This window comes from Lepus europaeus, chromosome 1 (genome assembly GCF_033115175.1).
Source record: "Lepus europaeus isolate LE1 chromosome 1, mLepTim1.pri, whole genome shotgun sequence".
Taxonomy (NCBI): domain Eukaryota; kingdom Metazoa; phylum Chordata; class Mammalia; order Lagomorpha; family Leporidae; genus Lepus; species Lepus europaeus.
The window spans coordinates 3880914-3901366 of record NC_084827.1 but is presented as its reverse complement, the minus strand read 5'-3'; the positions used below and the strand labels follow the sequence as shown (position 1 = coordinate 3901366).

The 20453-nt window shown below is 41.8% G+C and overlaps 1 protein-coding gene across 1 annotated transcript in view; it reads right to left on the bottom strand.

The window, feature by feature from the left end:
- Positions 1-20453, bottom strand: part of MGAM2 (maltase-glucoamylase 2 (putative)) — a 98614-nt gene that overhangs the window by 34954 nt on the left and 43207 nt on the right. The window contains 16 exon segments of the mRNA XM_062194637.1: positions 35-183; positions 758-874; positions 976-1010; positions 1257-1390; positions 5628-5766; positions 6677-6761; positions 8357-8483; positions 9301-9371; positions 11068-11175; positions 13028-13156; positions 14773-14898; positions 15357-15469; positions 15940-16036; positions 16568-16736; positions 17751-17905; positions 20024-20305. Coding sequence (XP_062050621.1) covers positions 35-183; positions 758-874; positions 976-1010; positions 1257-1390; positions 5628-5766; positions 6677-6761; positions 8357-8483; positions 9301-9371; positions 11068-11175; positions 13028-13156; positions 14773-14898; positions 15357-15469; positions 15940-16036; positions 16568-16736; positions 17751-17905; positions 20024-20305 — 2036 coding nt within the window.

The following is a 20453-nucleotide window of genomic DNA, read 5'->3' as shown; positions in this document are numbered from 1 at the left end:
CAGAGCTCTGCTGAGGGTGAGAGGCTATACTCACTCATGGAGAAGGGGGCGGACGACGGTGCTGCCCTCGACGTGAGCCTTGTGCATCAGCGTGTAGAGGTAAGGCAGCAGGGTGTATCTGGTCTGCAGGGCTTTTTGTGAGACCATCTCAAAGGTTGAGTTCCATGCCACAGGATCTTGTCTCTAAGTTAATAAAGAGCATAGAACCCACTAGCTTTCCTTCACTACACCCTGGTGATGTGAGGAAGGATCAGTGAGCATTTCCTCCACACACATCTTTCCCACCGCTTCTCCCTTCAGGTCTGGCCACCCTTTTCCCTGCAAAAGCTCTACACAACTAGAGCTTCTTGATTGTTCCTTGTTATTGATTTCCGTGTCTTCTGCACAGGTCCAGCCTTGGCCCTGTGTATGTGTAGCACAATCAATCATTCTTTATGAAGCACTGACATATCATCAATGGATTTGAATAAAATATAAATGCAGTTTGCTTAAAAGAATGGATTTTTACATTTTAGTTCCATGGGGGAGACATAATAAATTCTCTCCTCATGGGTATTAATACCCCAGCAGGTGAGAAAAAGCATACTCAAAAATTATCATTAACTCTGAGGTTCTAAACTTGGTGGATATTCTAGAAAACGGAGGTCCTAATGATTTGTATGACTTTTCTCAGGAAGGAAGTAGAATGATCTTGTGGGTTCAAAATAAGCTGTGCTGGGAGGTTGCAAAGCACCTGCTTCATGAACTGCTGACTCACCCTTGTCCCGATGGTGTTGTGGTTCCTGGAGAAGGGGTAAAAGGCCCCTAGCTGCATCCAGCGAGCACACATCTCATATTCAGCATCTCCAAAGAACCCACAGATGTCTGCTCCTGTCTGAGAAGATGCAAAAATCAGAGCATGGGGTGGGACTCCAGCGGATTGTAGGCACACTGAAATACAACTGGGTAATTAGTGATGGCCTCAGTTTGACTTACATAAGGTATTCCAAAGAGACTGAACTCCATCATACCTGCAATGAGAAGATATGGCTGTGTTGAATACAGAAACACTTTGGGGAAGACAGAGCTGGCTTTTCCTTGCCCTGTTAGAAAGCCTTGGGCCATTCATGATGAAAATATTGAAAGATGGGTATAAATTAAAACATCCCTAGAAAAGTCCAATCTTGATGATGATCTAGACATAATCACTGCAGCTGAATAGCACACATTCTGGCCTCTCCCTGCCAGCAGAGGGCCCTAGGAAGAACATCACACACCAATGATCGACTTCCCCAGCTGGTCCCACGCGGCTGTGTTCTCTCCCAGCCAGTGTCCACCCCAGCGGCCAGAAGAGGGGAACGTGGAGCGGGTGATGACGATCCCTCGCTGTCCCGTCACCTCCTGCACGGCTCTGGGTGGAGAAGAACAAGGAGGTGAACTGAAGGTGAACGTGAGCCTGGCCATGGAGCTTCATCACAGAGAGAACCTGCAGCTTGCTGTATGGGGTGGCAGAGCTGTTCCACTCAGAGTCAAATGCTTCCTGCCCAGAAAACATCTGCTGACGAACAGTGGGGCCAAGAGTCCCAACCAATGTCACAGCAGGACAACCGGAGAAAGACTGATCTCTGCTACATGGATTTCATTCTTAAAGAAAAGTCCAGTTAGATAGTTATCTGGGGCTGAGGAGTAGAACTGTGATTTAATGGAACCCTTCCCCTATGCTGGAATTATGCTGGTCACGTTCGTGTGTACTATCTCACAAAAAGAGCTATTTCCTCTTCATGAGGAAGACTTCCTTATATTTCTTTTACTGTTGGGATACTAAGGCTCAGAGAAATTAGATCACTTGTTTTAGTCATTTGAAGAGAAAGGAGGCAGAACCAGGATCCAAATGAAAGTCTATACGACCATAGCCCTTTCGTGATATTCACTCTACCATGCAGGATATTTTTTGCATACATGGGTAAATATTCAAAAAAGACATTTAAATCTCATTTGATTGAAGAGAAATTGTCTACACGTATCTTCAGTCAGAAAATAGACAACTCTTTAGGAGAAAAAAATCAATAGAACAAAAGAGAACATCTATTAAATGACTCTAGTATGTATACAATCCAAATTTTTGTTAAAGGAATCATTACAAATCAATAAATACAGACGCACTGTCCAATAAATGAAGCCAGGAAAAGAGCTACTTACTAGAAGGAAAACTGCTCCACTTAGCTCACTTCGAATATTTCACACAAAAAGAAATCCAAAAGTGGATGAAGACATGCACATGCACACACATCCTCTTATTACAGCAAACAAAAAAATACAATCTGATTTCTACAGGGAAAAGGAATTTTGGAAAATAAAAGCAATAAACAAAACACAATGAGGGAGGAGGTATAGATTTAACCACATACAGATTGGACATATGTTTATATATACATACATACATATGTGTGTGTACATGTGTGTAGACATGTGTGTGTGTATGTGTGCATATGTGGTGAAGGAACAGGGGTAGAAGACCACTTAGATTTTTATAAGAATCTAGGTGAGAGGCAGTGAAGACCTTGAATAAGGCAGAGGGCTAGAATAAGGGAGAATGTGAGTAGAATAAGCATGGATGTGAACAAAGCAGAGAACTTCTCACTGACTGAAAGTAGGAGAAGAGGAGAAACTAGGATGACCTAAACGACTATCTCAGCCCAGTTCCATTCACGTCAACAAAGAACTCATGAGCGCCAGCAGGGCCCTTTGCAAGACTCTTCATTCAGACTTCTGTGTTCACAGGTGAGGAATCAGACCTCCAGGAACTGGAGGGTAATATGGGAAGAAGTTAGCTCACCTTGCGACATATTAAATTTGAGTTGTTAGTAAGACATCTGCTGGGAAATATTTATTAGACACTGGGAAATGTGATCTCAGGGCCACACTTCCTTCTCTTTCTATGTCCTGTTTATTCTGGCTAATAAATAATAATTAAAATAGGCAAAGGATTTCATATCTTTCTTAAGATATTATGGCTCTGAGAAGTACCAGATATTTTTACCACCAAGAAAGGTTACATTTATTTTTTGTATGTCAGGCACAGAAGATTAAACTAATATAACTGCTAAATTTTCCACTGGATACTTGCTTGCCAGGATTGTTCATTCAAATCTAGCAATCCTAGCTCTTCCATTATTCTATAAGGAGTGACTCTCTAGTACTCCAGGCATATTTCTCTAAATAACAGCTTATCTCCTCCACGTGGGTGCCAGTGAGCTTTAAATATAGAGCAAGATGCAGGTATCCAACTCCAACATGCAAATCTAAGGAGACCAGTCAGCATTTGTTAGAGTGACAAAAGGGAATTACAATGTACGATGAACATTAAAACCACGTGTTTGTGACTTCCCTGTCCTTTGAGGGAAAATCATTCTAAACAAAACATTCTTGAAACAAAACAAAAAATGTCTATGGGGCAACAGAAATACGACATCTGTGGGGGAATTCTGGACTTGAAGCTCAAGGGAGAAGGTTGTACTGGGGCCATAGATTCGAGAGTCATCTGCATTCAGAAAGTGTCTAAACTCTTCAGTGTGTGGGTGCTCAGCCAAGAGAGGGCTAAATGGGGTGAAAGAGAGATGACTGAATTCCACCCTAGGAGTAACACACAGGAGATTGGACCAGGAAGGAACACCTGCAAGGGAGCTGGGGAAACAGCGGTCGGAGAAGCAAGTGCACAAATAACCTGAATCAACACAGGAAGGCACAGTTGAGACCCTGAGAAGATAGCAAAAGCACAGGGCATAGGTAGCAGGGCATATTGTCAGCCTCAGAACCAGCAGAGGGAGAGGCCAGCATGCAGATCTACACACTGATCCCACGTGTACTGAGCTCTCACATCAGCATAGCACTCAGGGGCACACAAAGAGGAAGTGGCGGTCGGTCAATGTTTGAACAGAATCACAGATAAGACACAGTTCTCACCCTGCACAAGGTGTTTAGAGGAGGTAACTTAAAATGTGGGCCACAGTGTAAGCTCGGGAGTTAAGAGAAAAGGGGATTAGGAGAGACAGAGTCATCCGAGAGGTTTTCACGGAGGAAATGGGTTCAAGCAGCGCTTTAGATTGCACATATTGCTTCTGGCCTAGGAAAAGAAAAGCAGCAGAAGACAGCCTAAGTGTTTGGGGCTCTTATATCCACAAGGGACATCCAAATGAAGCTCCTGGCTGCTGACTTCGGCCTGGTCCAGCTCTGGCCATTGAAGCCATCAGGGGAGTGAACCAGGGGATAGAAGATTTTTTTAAAAGATTTATTTATTTACTTGAAAGTCAGAGTTACACTGAGAGAGAAGGAGAGAAAGAGAGAGAGGGAGAGAGAGGAAGAAAGAGGGAGAGAGAGAAAGAGAGAGAGAATCTTCCATCTGCTGGCTCACTTCCCAGTTGGCCACAATGGCTAGGGCTGAGCCAGGCCGAAGCCAGGAGCCAGGAATATTATCCAAATCTCTACATTGAGGGTAGGAGCCCAGATATTTTAACCACCTTCTGTTGCTTTTCCCAAGCCATTAGCAGGGAGCTGGATTGCAAGTGGAGCAGCCAGGACATAAACCAACACCCATACAGGAGGTCAGCATCTCAGATGGCTTTAACCACTATGCTACAATGCTGCTTCCAAGTTCGTAAGTGTTAAATGTTTTTAGCACTGGGGCCAGAAGTGTGGTACAGTGGGTTAAAGCCCGGTCTGCAGTGCTGGCATCCCATTAGGAGTTGGTTTGAGTGCCATTTGCTCCACTTCCAATCCAGTTCCCTGCTAACACGCCTGGGAAAGCGGTGGAGGATGACCCAAGTGCTTGGGCCCCTGTGCCTATGTAGGAGACCTGGATGAAGCTCTTGGCTCCTGGTTTCAGATTGGATTAGTGCAGCTCTGGCCACTGTGGCCACTTGAAGAGTGAACCAGCAGATGGAAGACCTCTCTCTCTGCCTCTGCCTCTCTGTGAATCTGCCTTTCAGATAAATAAATCAATCTTTAAAAAATGTTTATAGCATCACTATTTGTAATAGCCAAGAAGTGAAAACAACAACCTGAATTTTCACCAACTGATAGATGTATAAAGAAAATATATATATGTATACATATATATTATACACACACATATACACACACAATGGAACATTATTGATCTTTAAAAAGAAATGATACACTGATGCATGCTAAAAGAGATAAATCTTGAAAACATCACACACACACACACACACACACAAACACTCAGGCACAAAAGACCACACGCTGTATGACTTCATTCAGATGAAATGTCCAGAATAATAATCCATATATACAGAAAATATGTTAGTAGTCGCAGGAGTTTAGGACATGGGAAAAAAAGATGGGAATGACTGCTAATGGATCAGGATTTTCCTTTGGAGATGGTGAAAATTGTCTTAACAACTCTATGAATATACGAAAAACCACCAACTGCTCAGCTCAAATAGGTGACTTTGCAATCTACTTGACAAATGGGCTCAGTTGTTGCACCTGCTTGGGGAATCTTGCATGGAATTTGTACATACATCCATTTAATCAGAATAACGCTGACACAGCACATCAGAAATATTACAAGAGAAAAAGCAACAATGTGTAAAATTATCTTTGCTACCAGTGATGAAAACACTCACTCGTAGGTGGGTCTGGTCTGGGACCACCCGTACAGGCTGTGCACGTCATAGTGCCGCACACGGGAGCCGTCTGGCAGGATCTGCTCGCTCTCCATGCACAGGGTCTTGCTGCTCAGGCCTGCGCCCCTGGACTCCAAGTCTGAACAGAAATGATCCATTATTTCCCAAGCAACTTGATTTGCACATTGTTTAGAAATGCCTATCATTTTAGCATTTCTCTATTTCAATCAATAACTTTGTAACCAATAACAGGTCCAATTTCCTGAGTTTTAGCTCTACAAAATCAAAATCATGTGACTTGATAGCCAAAGATGGTCAGGGTATAGAACTGGGGAAAACACCCTTTGTTTTGTTCCATCTCTTGGTTTATAGAGTGCTAGTTCTGTTGTCAGGACTGTGGCATCCACTAGATGGTAATGTTCTCAAGGGAAAAGATCTTATTTTTAATCAACTTGGTATGAAAATGTGTAAATCTTTCTGAGTCATCAGTACTTGCTTGATACTTAAATATTAAATCAGAGAGGAAGAAGAGCACTAATGCAAGATGTAAAGACCCAGCTTTCTGAGAATCCTGTGATTCCAACATCCGATTTCTGTTTGTGTCAGAGTACAAATGGGGAATATCTGTTATGAAGTGTCTGTGGACATGAGAGAGTTCATGGACTAGATTTTATTACATGATCAAAAGAACCTCTCTCATTCTCTCTCTCTTTTTCCTTTGTGTGTGCATATGTATTTGCAAACAGAAGTCTTTAAAATTTCAACAGTCAGCTTACAATGATCAAAGTAATCAAATGTACTATGCACTGTGTGGTCTTTCACAATCCTGTCATTATTTTTGTGTTTTATTAGTAATTTATTTATTCACTATTTACTAGTATTTTTTATTAGTAGTAAATTTTTTATTTGAGATTATTCAATTTGGGGTTTTATGTCATGATTAACAATGCATTCTATATCAAAAATTAGACTTTGCTTTGACAGTAAAGAGGAAAGTTTCAAAGTGTTTGATTAGAGAAATCATTTGAGGAAGTTATCACATTACATACATGGCACATAGGGTGGATTATTAAGAATATCATTACGGCAGCCACTGACAGATCCATCCACAAAGTTTGATGGCTCGTTCATGTCCTGAAATGAGTGAGCAAAAACAATTCTGTGTTGTGAAGGGCAGTATAGTCTTTGCTATTTAGGCCACTGACCTCAGGGAAACGAGCGTGTCGTGATTGAAGTCCTTGGTCCTGCAAGTGGCTTCAATTACTCTCTTCAATACCTAGCAGTGACCAAAATGGACTCTAAGAATATCCATGTCAGATTAGGTGGAGTGGTACACTCTTCAGATTACCTGGTATTTTTAAATTTAGGAAGATTATTTCACAGTGAGAAAAAGGCTGAGATAATCCTGGAGCCTGGATCCAGGAAATCTCTTGAAACATGCCCACCCAGGAAGCCCATCTTTGTTTCTCCACGCATGGATTGCTCACTCCATCTTTATCCGGTGGTGACTATTGTCTTCCTCTACACTCTCTTAGTCCACAGCTTAGAATAATTCTGTTATCATCCTAGACTATGCACAAGGAAAGGCAATTCACTTTATGTTGCAGATAGATCCCCAAAAACTTGTGATAACATATGCAAATCTGGAAACAAAATCAAATTTGGAGTAAATTCGTTCTTAAACGAAAAGAGTAGGGGCCCTTGAGGGGATGGTCATTGCTTCCCTTATCAAGGGAAAGGTTACAATTTTGTATGTTGGACTATGGTAAGTAGGGCACAACCCTGGTCAAGGCAAGTATTGGATAAGTGTTCATTATTTTGAGTTACCCAGCTGTAGCATTCCCTCTTGCAGAAATTTCCTGCAAAAATACCCTCAAGTTACTAGTAGCTGTTGTGATCAGTGCCACTCACATCTCTCTACTGATTCTGCTGTTTGGTTGATTTGTGTACTTTCATATGTCGACCTTCTGCCTATCTATCCTAAACAATCAAATGTCTCCAGGGAGTCCCCAGGACTGCCCATGAGCTTATAGGTTTGTCGCTGAGTGAATCTCAAGCTTATGTCAGCTCAGACCATCTTTGAGCAGTTCCTCAGAGTTGGTCCAGAACTTGCTTAAGATTTCAGGCCACTGGGCAATCAGGAAGGCAATCAAAATATTGATATGCTTTCAAACAACAGAAAAGCACAAACACATGTGCCTTGGACACATGTTCTAGACCTAAAAAATCCCTGCTTTAAGTTGGCTCTAAGGCCAACAGTCTGTGTAACACGTGTCTAAACAGGTCTTTGAAGCCATCCCCTGAAAGTATTCTGTGTCAGTCCCATAGTGAGTGCCTACCTCTCTGATGACTGTCCTGTGGGTCCCAGCTCTGCCCTCTACTATAGAAAGGGTTCTCAGGCTCCTTCACTATTTGGCCAACAGGGAATGTTGGTAAGAGATGGCAGGGTGAGAGGTAAGAGAATCCAAGGTATTTTTCCTCTCTCTCATGCTCTGGCATCTCCAGCAGTGGCACATCTCCTCCACTGGCTCTAACTTCCCCGAGATAAAGTGTGGCTAGGTAGACCACAATAATTACAGCATTGCCTGGTCTCAACACCCAGATTCTGTAACAATCTCCCTCCTTTCGGTCCCTCCTGGTCCAGCTCCCTGCTTTGCCAGTCTCTGAATTGCCACTCCACATTTTCACTACCAACAATTCCAAAGAAAATCAATGAAGGGTGCACTTACAATCCTCAACCCATCAAATTTCAAGCTTTTCTCTGGCTCCTGAGGGTTTGTGTAGAGCTCTTCTATTTCTTTCTTCCACCACGCAGCTGTGCCATTTCTCAGGAAATCAGGAAAAGCAACGTGGGCCCTGGACCACTGTAAGAGTAACACACACTCTCAGGGTGGGGGCCCAGCCTCCCCAGGAGGGGGAATCCGAGGACCAGGAATGGGAGAGGAACAGGTATGTGTGTCTGCCCAGTTCAGCTTCTGAAGTAACCTGAGGTCTGCTGCGGCACAGAGTTTAGTGGACACAGAGACTGGGGAAGGCTGATTTATTTTCTTGGAAGAAGGTTAAATAGCTTTAAAGTCGCTTTTAAACATAGGATTTCCTATAAGACTAGACATTAAATCATAGTAACTGGAAATTAACAGTCAATGTCTAGACAGTTGAACTTTAGAAATACAAATGCTTTTTCTAGACTGGCTAAATGAACTGAAGGAGAATCTCCCGACCAAGCAAGAGTGAGCTACAGAGAACAGGGGCACTGATGCCAGGCTGGTGTGGTAGCAAAGGTGAGTTTAAGGCCAGCACTGCTTTCAACTGGCTTGTATTTTCTTTTGTATGTAGATAATTCATTAAAATCTAGTACTTTCACAAAGAATGTCCCTCTAGTGAAAACATTCTAGACTTTTTCATTCTTTTCCAAGCAATGCTGGATTCAAATAAATCACAATGCATTAAAAGGCATATGTATGAGTGGGTTCCATCAATAAGTTCCTTCTATATACTTTATTTTAGCTGTTTGTTGAGTTATTCATTGAAGATACTTCTTATGCCAAGAAACCACCAGCAGACAAGGACACTCAAGTTAGAGCTACTCAGCCAAAGCTAAGACACTTATCCATTAGGATAAAACACATACAACTCAACTGGCTTAGAGGAAGGTAGACAAAAATCCATGTACAATTGTATTCTAACCTGAGCTTCATTGTCAAGAGATCCATTCACATTTACATTGGGCAGCTCTGGCCAAACCTAGAGAAAAAGAACAAAAAGTTAAAGTTTTAAAAGTCATCACATAGAAATGAGATTTCATGTTAGACTCTGAAGATATGTATCTTCACAAAATGCTGGGAGATTTTGCCATATATTAAATTATAAAGGCTGAATATATGAAACTATTTTAAGTGAAAGTAAGTTATGTTGAGGTCTCGTGATTCATTCTGTACATTTTTAAACTTTCATTTTGAAATTAACATTAGCTAAATTTGTTTTAAACATATATTTTGAAAATTACTTTCAACTGTCTGGTCTACCTGTCACAAACCTATAGTAAAATTCCCTATATAGGGGCTGGCGCTGTGGTGCAGCAGGTTAAAGCCCTGGCCTGAAGCACCGGCATCCCATGTAGGTGCCCATTCTAGTCCCGGCTGCTCTACTTCTGATCCAGCTCTCTGCTGTGGCCTGGGAAAGTAGCAGAAGATGGCCCAAGTCCTTGGGCCCCTGCACCTACATGGGAGACCCAGAATAAGCTCTTGGCTCCTGGCTTCGGATTGGCACAGCTCCGGCCATTGCGGCCATCTGGGAAGTGAATCAACAGATTGAAGACCTTTGTCTCTGTCTCTACCTCTCTCTGTAACTCTGTTTTTCAAATAAATAAAATAAATATTTTTAAAAATCCCCTTTATAACTAAATGTGAAGCATTACTCTAAATAAGATTGATTTCTATAAATTGCCCATGAACTTAGCCAAAATACTATGACTTATTGGAGACCCCAAGAATATATAGTGTTACAAAGCTATACTGTCATACTATCTAGCAAGTACATCTATAATTACAAGAAATTAACCATGTACACTAATTAACTAATACAATTATAGCAAACCCTTATTGAACACTGACTATATGCTCTTCCAGTATTTTTATCTGTTGAGATTTAGGTAATCAGTTGTGCTTATTTTCTAAGAGTTCATAGATGGTTATATACATAAGTGCTGAACTGTATGTCATAATCTCTTAGGGAAATGAAACAGAAAAGGGAAAAATAGGAGGAGCTACGATAGCTACTGAATGCTTCATAAGAGGTGTGATTTAAGTTGGTCTTCAAGTATAGACATTACCTGAGTAAGCCGAAAAGGCAACATGGAAAGTGGGCATGGCATATACCCAGAACAATAGTAAGTAGCATAGTATAATAAAGAACAGAGTTTGCATTAGGTTTGAGTCAGGTTCGAGAGCTTATATTACCTAGAGCTAGGAGTCCCCCCCAAAAAATGTTATTGCATCACCCATATGAAATCAGCACTTTGACCACAGAAAAGGGTTTAAAAAGACAAGAGAAATGGGCGACTCTACAAGACGTAGTGATGATGCAGAAGCTAATTAATCATCCCAAGTCGAGGATGAATGTGCTTTGAGTGTGGGTGCCTGGAAGACATAGATTTTAAAATCCCTCTCAGAGGGACTCTTAATGTTTGTTAAGTGGAATCTGTAAGGGCAGAGTGTATCAGAATATTTCCAGGCAATAAGAGAGCACTCAACAATAGTTCGGGAGATTAGACCTATAACCTTGGCTTTGTTATTGATTGTTGAGCTACTTGGCATCAGGCAGATTTTCCTCAATCATAGTTTATTAATTGCCCAATATATTTTCCAAGGTTTTATTGAGACTGTTTTAGTCAATACATGGTAATGTTAATTAAATATAGGCGCCATCCCCCAAGCCATACCTTTCCCCAGACAATGTCACTCGTGTCAGGCCATGTGATAAACACATCGTTTTCTTGTCCTCTAGTAAACGTGAGATACTGTGTCTCATTACCAGAAATTGCTGGGTCCTGTGGTGAAAGGATATCAAACCACCAGTGTCAGAAAAACATCTACAAGAAAGTTCCTCCCCCAAAATTAATGAATCCTGGTGCCACAAATGACGAATCGCAGTACCAGTAAAATAAAATTAAAAAGCCATGGATAACTTATGTCTACTGGGTGTGCTACCCTAAGGAATTGAAACAGGTGGGTGCCACAGTTACCCAAAATATGATATGCAACCATTATGAAGCACTAGCTCTTTCAAAGGTATCTGTGTCAACAAATAGAGTCTTTATGTTTTACAGAAAGTAACCAACCACAGACAGAACTAATGAAAGAAAATGAAAATCCTACAGAAATTGAAATATGACACGGCATGAGTGATTTTGTCAATGACACAAAAATCTATGTTGACAGTGAGTTGAAAGATAAAAGAATATATTGGCGTCTCTCCATAAAAATCATGGAAGAAACAAAGGGTACTGATATTTGGAAACAACTCCTGGAGATAAACCAGGTTAATGAGACATTACCCTCAAGCACATTTAAAAAATGTATTCCATTTTCAGAATGTAGTAGCAATGTTCCTTTAGAAAGTGAAACTTTATTATATTCTGTGACCTAATTTGTCCAGCCAAATCAATATTTCTTCTTCAGTGTGTCTTATACCTGCTCCAATTACTCTGTGTGATACAAAAGTATTTACGAAACATCAAGCAAAGTTTTAATTCAAAGGTAAGTCTGTCTAGGGACAATTTTTTTTTAAATCCATGCACAGATTTTTCATTTTTCATGAACTTTTTGGATACCTTGCATAGTATACAGTTTCACAATTTTGAATTGTCACCAAGTTTTTTTTAATGTTAGCTGTCTTTCACTAGATTAAAAAAATTTACATTCCTGAGAAAAAGAACATTGTATTCACTAACTTTTAGAACAGTGATTTTCAAATAGCCAGTTCTATCCAAATATTTGAATAACTGAATCATGAAAAAGAAGTCAGCAAGTAATGCTAATTTTGGAAGGTAGAGGGAGAATTATTTGCAGGTAACTTTTTCTGTATTTAAAATCTTCCAATGTAAAATAACAAGCTAGTGTTCTAAATATTAACTCAATTGTTTATGAGTTTTACTGAGGAGAGATAAGTTCCTTGATGGTAACCATGGCTGAGTGATGACATACATAAGGGGTTTGTAATGCCCAAAGGAGAACGAGACAGCACAGCTGTTCCTTCTGAGGAAGAACTAAGTGAGAAGCTTTCTGCTGGCGGTGGTGTATTCACTGTCCTGAGGGAAGAGTAGCAAAAATTATGCATTCCGGCAGCTGGTGGTGTGGCACAGGGGTTAAGCTGTCATCTGCAATGCCCATGTCATATATGAGCACCTGTTCAAGCCCCGGCTGCTCCACCTCTTATCCAGCTCCCTACTAATGTCCCTAGGAAAGCAATGGAATATGATCCAAGTGCTTGGTCCCCTGCTACACACATGGGAGACCTGGGTGGAATTCTAGGCTCCTGACTCCAGCCTGGCACAGTCTTGACCTTTGGCCACCATTTGGGTAGAGAACCAGTGGATGTGAGATCTCTGTCTCTCAGTCTCTCTCTGTAACTCCACCCTTCAAATAAATAAACCTTTTATTTAAAGTTACCTTCACCTTCACGTGACACAAGTTACAAAAATTAAATATTATAAATTGTCATATTTTAAAAACTTTATAGTTATATTCCTTTATTCACTTCTTGAAACTTTATAGAAAAGTACAGATTTACAGGAGGTTGCAAAATATGTGCAGAGAGGTTTCCTTCATCCGGTTTCCCTCAATGCTAATATCTTTGAATCATGACCATGGAACCGGAATCTAATCCACCTCGATACCCACCAGAGTAAGTATAAATCTCATGCCATCTTCCTTCATTTGCTCCATCAGCAGACTCAGGTTTTGAAAGCTGGGGCTGAGGGTGAAGTCCAGTTTCCGGTCCATGTAATCCATGTCTACATGTTGGACGTCCTGAGGGGAGAAGCAAGCAAGATGCTTCGGATCCTGCTCTGTCAGGTCCGGGTCCTGGGCCCCCTTAATCTCTCATCTTACTACCTCTCCACACTGAATTTTCAATTCTGCTCTCTGGGCTTCCTTTCTGATTCCTGCCTGCGGCTCATCTGCCCCACGCTGTCTCCCTCTGTTCCGCCAGCTGGAACTCTCTCCTGCTTCCTTACCTCGATTCATTCCCACTCTTCAAATCTCAAATGCCAGGAACCTAGCAAAGTGCTAACGGAAACATGCAAGGGCAGCAACCGAGATGTCTCTTAGAAACACAAAATACTTGTATACGTTTGCTTTTCCTATAGTAACCTTACTGAATTTAATCATATTTAGTAGTACATTATTTTATAGCTTTCCAGAATATATATCACATATATATGGAATATATACATATAGCTTCCAGAATATATGCATATATATTTATATAATGATGCATGATGTATAAAAATCACATAAAACATATTTTGGAATATATATATATTTTGGAAAACTACAAAATAATATTTGATTATAAAATTTTCTATTATAGCTTTACAGAATATATATTTATCCTAGAATGTATATATATATATATATATATATTCTAGAGAGCTATAAAATGATGTGTAATATATAAAATTACAGACATGTAAAGCAATCCAGCTTACTACACATGAAGCTCACCCAATCCATGATTGTGGATCTGTAGCTAAAGTGGTTTAAGACTTAGAAAAAGAAAGATGCTTCCTTTTAGACGAAGTCCTTAAGACTGAATAAACATTATTGGGAGAAACAGAGACTTGTGCATAAGGCAAAACTTAGAAGAAAATGAACCAACATATTATTAGCATTGATTGTTTTGGCAAAGTAATCTATGGATTTTTTCCAGCTTGAAATTTTCTGATATTTTCTAACTTCTGTTTAATAAGTACACAGAGTAAGATAGTATACCTTAGAAAAAAAAGTTATCCCTGCATATATATGTCAAACCATGCTTGACAAGAACAGCATAGCACTTGATTTTATTCTCATCTTCAGATCACTAATTACCCTCCACAACCTCAGGAGGTGAACTGGAAGTGGAGAAAGGGAATGAGTGATGCAACTCTGGGAATCAGAAGACAAAGCTCAAGCTGTGGAATTCTACTTGTTGACAGTAATGGACCCTACTTCTTGAGGCTTTTCTGGGTGCTAGATTGTCACTGTAGGACTTGCACAAGTGACTATGTGCTTTAGAAAGTGAATGCTTAGAGTCCTCCATTTGTTTTCATTGTCACCTCATATCCATCTCTCCCAAATCTCCCTTACGAGTCCCCAGAGTGGTGGCTAATGCCCAGCCACGGCGAAATGCAGGACAACCCTGACGAGAGGCAGTGAATAGCAATATCCTCCAATCACATCCCTTGCAACTCTCAGCTTTGAATCGGATTTGAAAGGTAGCAGGAAATAAGAAGCAATGTATTCCATACAGCACTAGTTCCATAGCTACGTTTCGTTCATTCTGAGGTAGCCACAGCAGTAGTATTTCTATGAAGCTGTTATATACAATTAGCCACACATTCGCATAACTAATTAAGCCACAGATCTGAGTGAGGGTGTCATACATAAGGAATTTGGGCTGCCACCATTGCATCATACAAACTGGCGATTTCAGCATCATTCTGGTATCCATAGCGACTCAGCTGGAATCCCAAGGCCCAGTATGGAGTCATTGCTGGCCGACCGATCAACTAGAATAGAAAGAAACATGGATCCAGGAGGATTTCTTAAGTAAGGAAAGGTATCTGGCTTATACTTGAAGCAACTTGAGCATTTCTATTGAGTACTATCTGATGCAAGATGCTTCGCTCAAGAAAAACAAGTCAAATAAATGCAGAACAACTGTGGAGATGGGGAATGATTAAAAACACATTGTAATTGAAGCTTCTTGATAGTCTACAGCCTCTGCTAGGAAAACTGAGGACTGGACGATTATTACTGATGAGAGAGTCTTGGGCTCTTTAGCAAATGATCCAGAGACACGTAGATGCTGACATGCAAGGATGGCCCTGTAACACTAAAATCTGACTTTTAGGAGATAGCAATGATAACCCAAGAATAATAATAAAAAAAACAACCTGGCTTATCTCACTGCTAAGAAAATAACAATAATACCAAATAAAAATCAGTGGGTAGAATCACTTCCAACCTCAGTGTATTGCTGAGTTACAAGTTCTGGGGTTGGCCCTAAAACGATATAGAAGTCCAAGGTCCCTCCTGTGGTGCGGTATGTCAGGGCAGGAGTGGGCTGCAGTGTTATATCTGTAAGGAAATTTAAAAAATAAAATCCATGAGGAGCATTCCTGTTCCTGGAGCTGCCAATCACCCAGATGGGGGAACCTGCCCTAAAATGCGCTGGCTTCATTCTTGTTCTTTAATGCCCACCTCCTTTAGAAAGCCTTGCCTCAGACAGTGGAATCAGAGAAAGATTTACAGGCACCCCAAACATAATATGCAATCTCAACAATTTACATCACTTTGTGAAATGAGCCAAAATGTCAGTAAAATAAGGTTACACAAGGGTAGGGGCCATGTTTCATCACAATTCTATACCTAATACCTGGTTTAGAATTTTCAATAAATCTGCAATAAATGCATGAAGGAATGGAAGCTCCATGTATTTGTCCCATTTCCCTTGCCCTTAAGTTTCTCTATTTACTATTGACATCCTGGGTCCCGCAGAGCAGTCACGGGCATTTGTGATGGTGCTGGGGAATGTGCCACTGTCTCACCCATGGCGTTGCTGTTGAGCAGGAGCACTCCGTGGGCACTGCCATCCTCCTCCAGGCCCATGTAGTAGGGGTGCACGCCATAGGAATTCTTCTTGTACTGGTAGTAAAAATCATAAGGGTAATAAAAATGAGGAAATTCAAGAAATTGTTTCCACATAATAACCCAACAGTAACCTTATTCTCAGTGTTAAGGATTCAGCTCAATATCTTGTCCTCTGCTGAGTTTTCTTGACTCTCCCTCTCACCCAAGATAAAAGCCGTGTCCTCCTCCCAGCCTCTTTACTTCCTAATACACCATTCTTTCATATCACTGGTTGCACCATGCCACCATTATTTCTGCATTGATCTCTCTTTCTGGCCTATAAGCCTCTGGAGAACACAGGGATTGTCTTATGAAATGTGTACCTAAGCAACTGGATGACACATAAAATATATTAAAGGTTTGTGAAATCAATAAAATGCATAGTTCACAGGGAAAAATATATGCCTTTAATGGCTAAAGGAGCATGGCCTGTGTGTGGCCTCTGTGACTGAGAGCAGAGTTTATCCAGACAAGGTAAAGCCATAAGAATTAAAATACGTTTACAGAAAGGGGAACAGATCACTAATTTTATTCCTTCATCCTCACCGCCGGGGGCTCATCGCGAGCAAACATTCCCCACGTATGCCAGCTCATGTTTCTTCTGAAAGCTGTGTGCTCAGTCTCCCCAAAGCCATAGATGTACTGTGAAGGGAGGCGAGTAGAAACGGAGAGGAACTGGTCGTTGAAGGTGAAGCCGGGGAGCTGAGAGTCCCAACTGCAACACAAAGGCAGAACTCCATGCTGAGCTGTAGAACACAGGCCAGAGCAAACGTGCAGCCCCTAAATCGATTCAGAAACCTCGTGAACTACGGAAAATCTGGACCTAGCTTCAAATGTTGTAAAGTGATTCAGGTCTTAAACACAGCCATGACTCAGCACCAGCGTTATGTGTTTGCATTTTTATTCTGTGGTTTGTGAGACTCAGAGCTCCTTTTCTAGGTCATGGCCTCCTTGAGGGCAAGGACTATGTCCCATTCAGCTCTTGATCTCCAGTTCTCAGTGCTCAGCATAGCAGCCGGAATAAATGTATGTATAGGTGAGAGAGGTCTAAAGAACGTCTCCAGTAGAAGAGTGTGCATTTCTTAGGACAACTTCTCTGGGTTTGCCAAAGCACTTTTTAGTGAAGGCAGTGACGCAGGGAAAATCAGACACAGTGAAAAACAGCAGAATCTGGACCCAGAAAAACACACAAGTGACTGTCTCCACTGGGGCGGGGCATCTCACCCCGGCTCAAGTCAGACCTTCAGCATCAGAGTGAAGGGTGAGTGATGACAACGCTTTCCAAGCTTAGCATGGTGAAAAGTCTTTACGGCTAAGGTGTCATCTTGAGAAGCCATTTCTCTTCCTGCTGATTTCTGCCTCTCTTTGTGGTCATGCAGTTACTATTTGCTAATGAGGCACAATGAAGAACTGCTTTGTACCTTAGGTTATCTGGTGTGTTATAAGATCATTTTCTGTTCTCCCTAACAAGAACAACAAATAGAACATATGTTTTTCTTTCTCTGAAATCAAACAATACTTGATTAGTTTTTTCAAAGAGTCAATTTTTCTTGAGTTAATGACTCATAGAAAAATAAATTCCCTATTGCTGAAGGGGGAAATTGATATACTCTTGAGCAAACACACACATAATTACATAGTCTCAGATTCATACTGCAGGTGAGCTAATTAGAACCACTATAATTAAATCTAGAACCACTTAAATGGCTGTCAAATAAAAAGTGCTCACATTACAGTGCTGGATCTTTTGCGTCGAATCTGAATTCCAAAAGGATTGGTCTGAATCGTGACATCATACAGGCGGTTTTCAGGGGAGCCAACCGGCGAGGGAGGAGTATTTAGGGGTACTGGTACTTCGTATCTTTTATTAGTGAGATCGCAGATCTGGCAAGGAGAGAGAAGAAAACTTTTTTTAACAGAAAACTTTTATTTAATAAATATAAATTTCCAAAGTACAACTTTTGGATTATAGCGGTTCTTTCCCCCCCATAACCACCCTCCCATCCTGCAAACCATCCCATCTCCTACTCCCTCTCCCATCACATTGAGAGAAGAAAACTTTACGATGGAGACTCTGACCTAAAACCTCTCAAGTGTTTGGATCCATTTGAACCACAGCAAGATGCATCAAGTATCGCTAAATAGATGTGAGGTCTGCCTGCCCATTCTGCTTGATACAGATCCTGACCTTGAATAATGTCTTAGTAACACCCATTCAGAGCCAGGGGAAACCTTCCAGCAAAGAACGTGTGGTCCAAATGTGTAGAATCTTGAGGATGGAGTGTATGTGTGATTTTATGTGTGTGTTAAAGTGTGTGATATGTGAGCATGCAAATGAATAAAATCATGCATGTGAACACGTGTGTGTCAGGAATCAGAGAACTGGGTTTTCACAGGGACTCTGAGACCGTCTTACTATTTAAGCTTCTATAAATGTCACAGCCTTTCCATTCTAGAGGTTTCTGTTTGGTATCCACCAGTTGTTCTGAGTTACCTGACAGGACTGGTATGGGAGATAATGCGAAGGGTGAGAAGTGTTGTGCAAAGACAGCAGGTGTCATCACTGTGACCCATCACCCTCCCCCCCCTCCCCCCGCACTGTTATTAGCACATCGATGCTTGGGTAAAGTTTCTCAAATTGTTATTTCTCTGACCAAAGGCAGCATCCATAATTAACTTTTGATTTCAAGATTAACTATTTTAATGCATTCATTAAATACAGGGCCAACATTGTGGCATAGTGGGTTAAGCTGCTGCTCAGATACCTGCATCCCATATCAGAGTGCCAGTTTGGGTCCCTGTTACCCCACTTCTGATCCAGTTCTCTACTAATGTGCCTGGGAAGCAGTGGACAACGGTTCAAGTACTTAAGTTCCTGTCGCTCATGTGGGAAACCCTGGAGATCCTGGCTTTGGCTTAGTCTCACCTCAGCTGTCGTAGCCATTTGGGGAATTACCCAACAATGGAAGCTCGCTTGCTCTCTCTCTCTCTCTCTCACCACTCTGCCTTTAAATAAATAAACCTTAAAGATAAATACCACTTGGTTTTTTTTCAAATATAATTTTGGAAAAACCCCTAGTAGAAAACATGTGTGGCTCACTGAATTTCTAGTAGATGGAGCAGAGCAGTTGGTCTCAAAGTGTAGCCCATTGACTGGCAGCATCAGCAGCACCTGGGGACTTGTCAGAGCTACAAATTGCCAGGCTGGGTCCCACCCAGAGCTACGGAAACGGAAACCCTGAGAGTGAAGTCCAGCAGTGTGGGTTATAAGATCTGCAGGTGATTCTGTTGCATGTTAAAGTCTGAGAACCACTGCTAGAGAAATAATTATGGTACTGGAAGTAAGTGAATACCTCTCCTATGTGTTTATAACAAAGCTGACTCATTTTTTTCAGGGCAAAGGGATTGTTCTTTGAGGATGCTTCTGACTTAAAGTACTATTTTTTTTTTTTTGACAGGCAGAGTGGACAGTGAGAGAGAGAGACAGAGAGAAAGGTCTTCCTTTGCCGTTGGTTCACCCTCCAATGGCTGCCGCGGCTGGCGCGCTGCGGCCAGCACACCACGCTAATCCGATGGCAGGAGCCAGGTGCTTATCCTGGTCTCCCTTGGGGTGCAGGGCCCAAGCACTTGGGCCATCCTCCACTGCACTCCCTGGCCACAGCAGAGAGCTGGCCTGGAAGAGGGGCAACCGGGACAGGATCGGTGCCCCGACCAGGACTAGAACCTGGTGTGCCGGCGCCGCAAGGCGGAGGATTAGCCTGTTGAGCCACGGCGCCGGCCAACTTAAAGTACTATTGTAGAAAATTCACAATCCTGGTGGATCTAAGGTCACATCCCAGTTCTACTTTCCACTAACTTTCTTACCTTTTCCTCTCCAGGCCTCGGCTTCTGCATTTGTAAAATAAGGGATTTGGAGTAAAAGTCTTGCAAGCTCTCACACCCATCCAGAGCTGCAAGTTAAGAACTTCATATTGACAACCAGAATCTGCAACACAGAATTACCTTGAGCTGCAGCATGTATTCTGTGTGGTAGGTCACAGTCAGCACGAGGTTGCTGATCTTCGCAGAGAGAGAAGCAGAATCTGCGGTGGTAGCTGCTGCAGGTTGGGGATGCACAGCTCCCAATGGCAACGGCAGAGCCAACTCCACCGCCTGAGCTAATTCTGGTGCCTCCAAGAGAGTAAGGTGTGTGGTGATGCCCGTGGACAGGTACTGAATGTTACTGGCGGCGTAGTTAGGGGTGGTGTCATAGAAGCAGGTGGGCACACCAGGAGTAGTTGTGCGCTGGAATAGCAGAAGGGTTCGTGGTCAGCTCCTGTTAACACGCTGTGAGGCTCTATTTACTGGAGAAGTTGGCTGACACAGACAAGTCTCAGACACCATGCCCGTTGTTGTAGGTTGAATCGTGTTAAACCCTAACTCCTGGTACTTG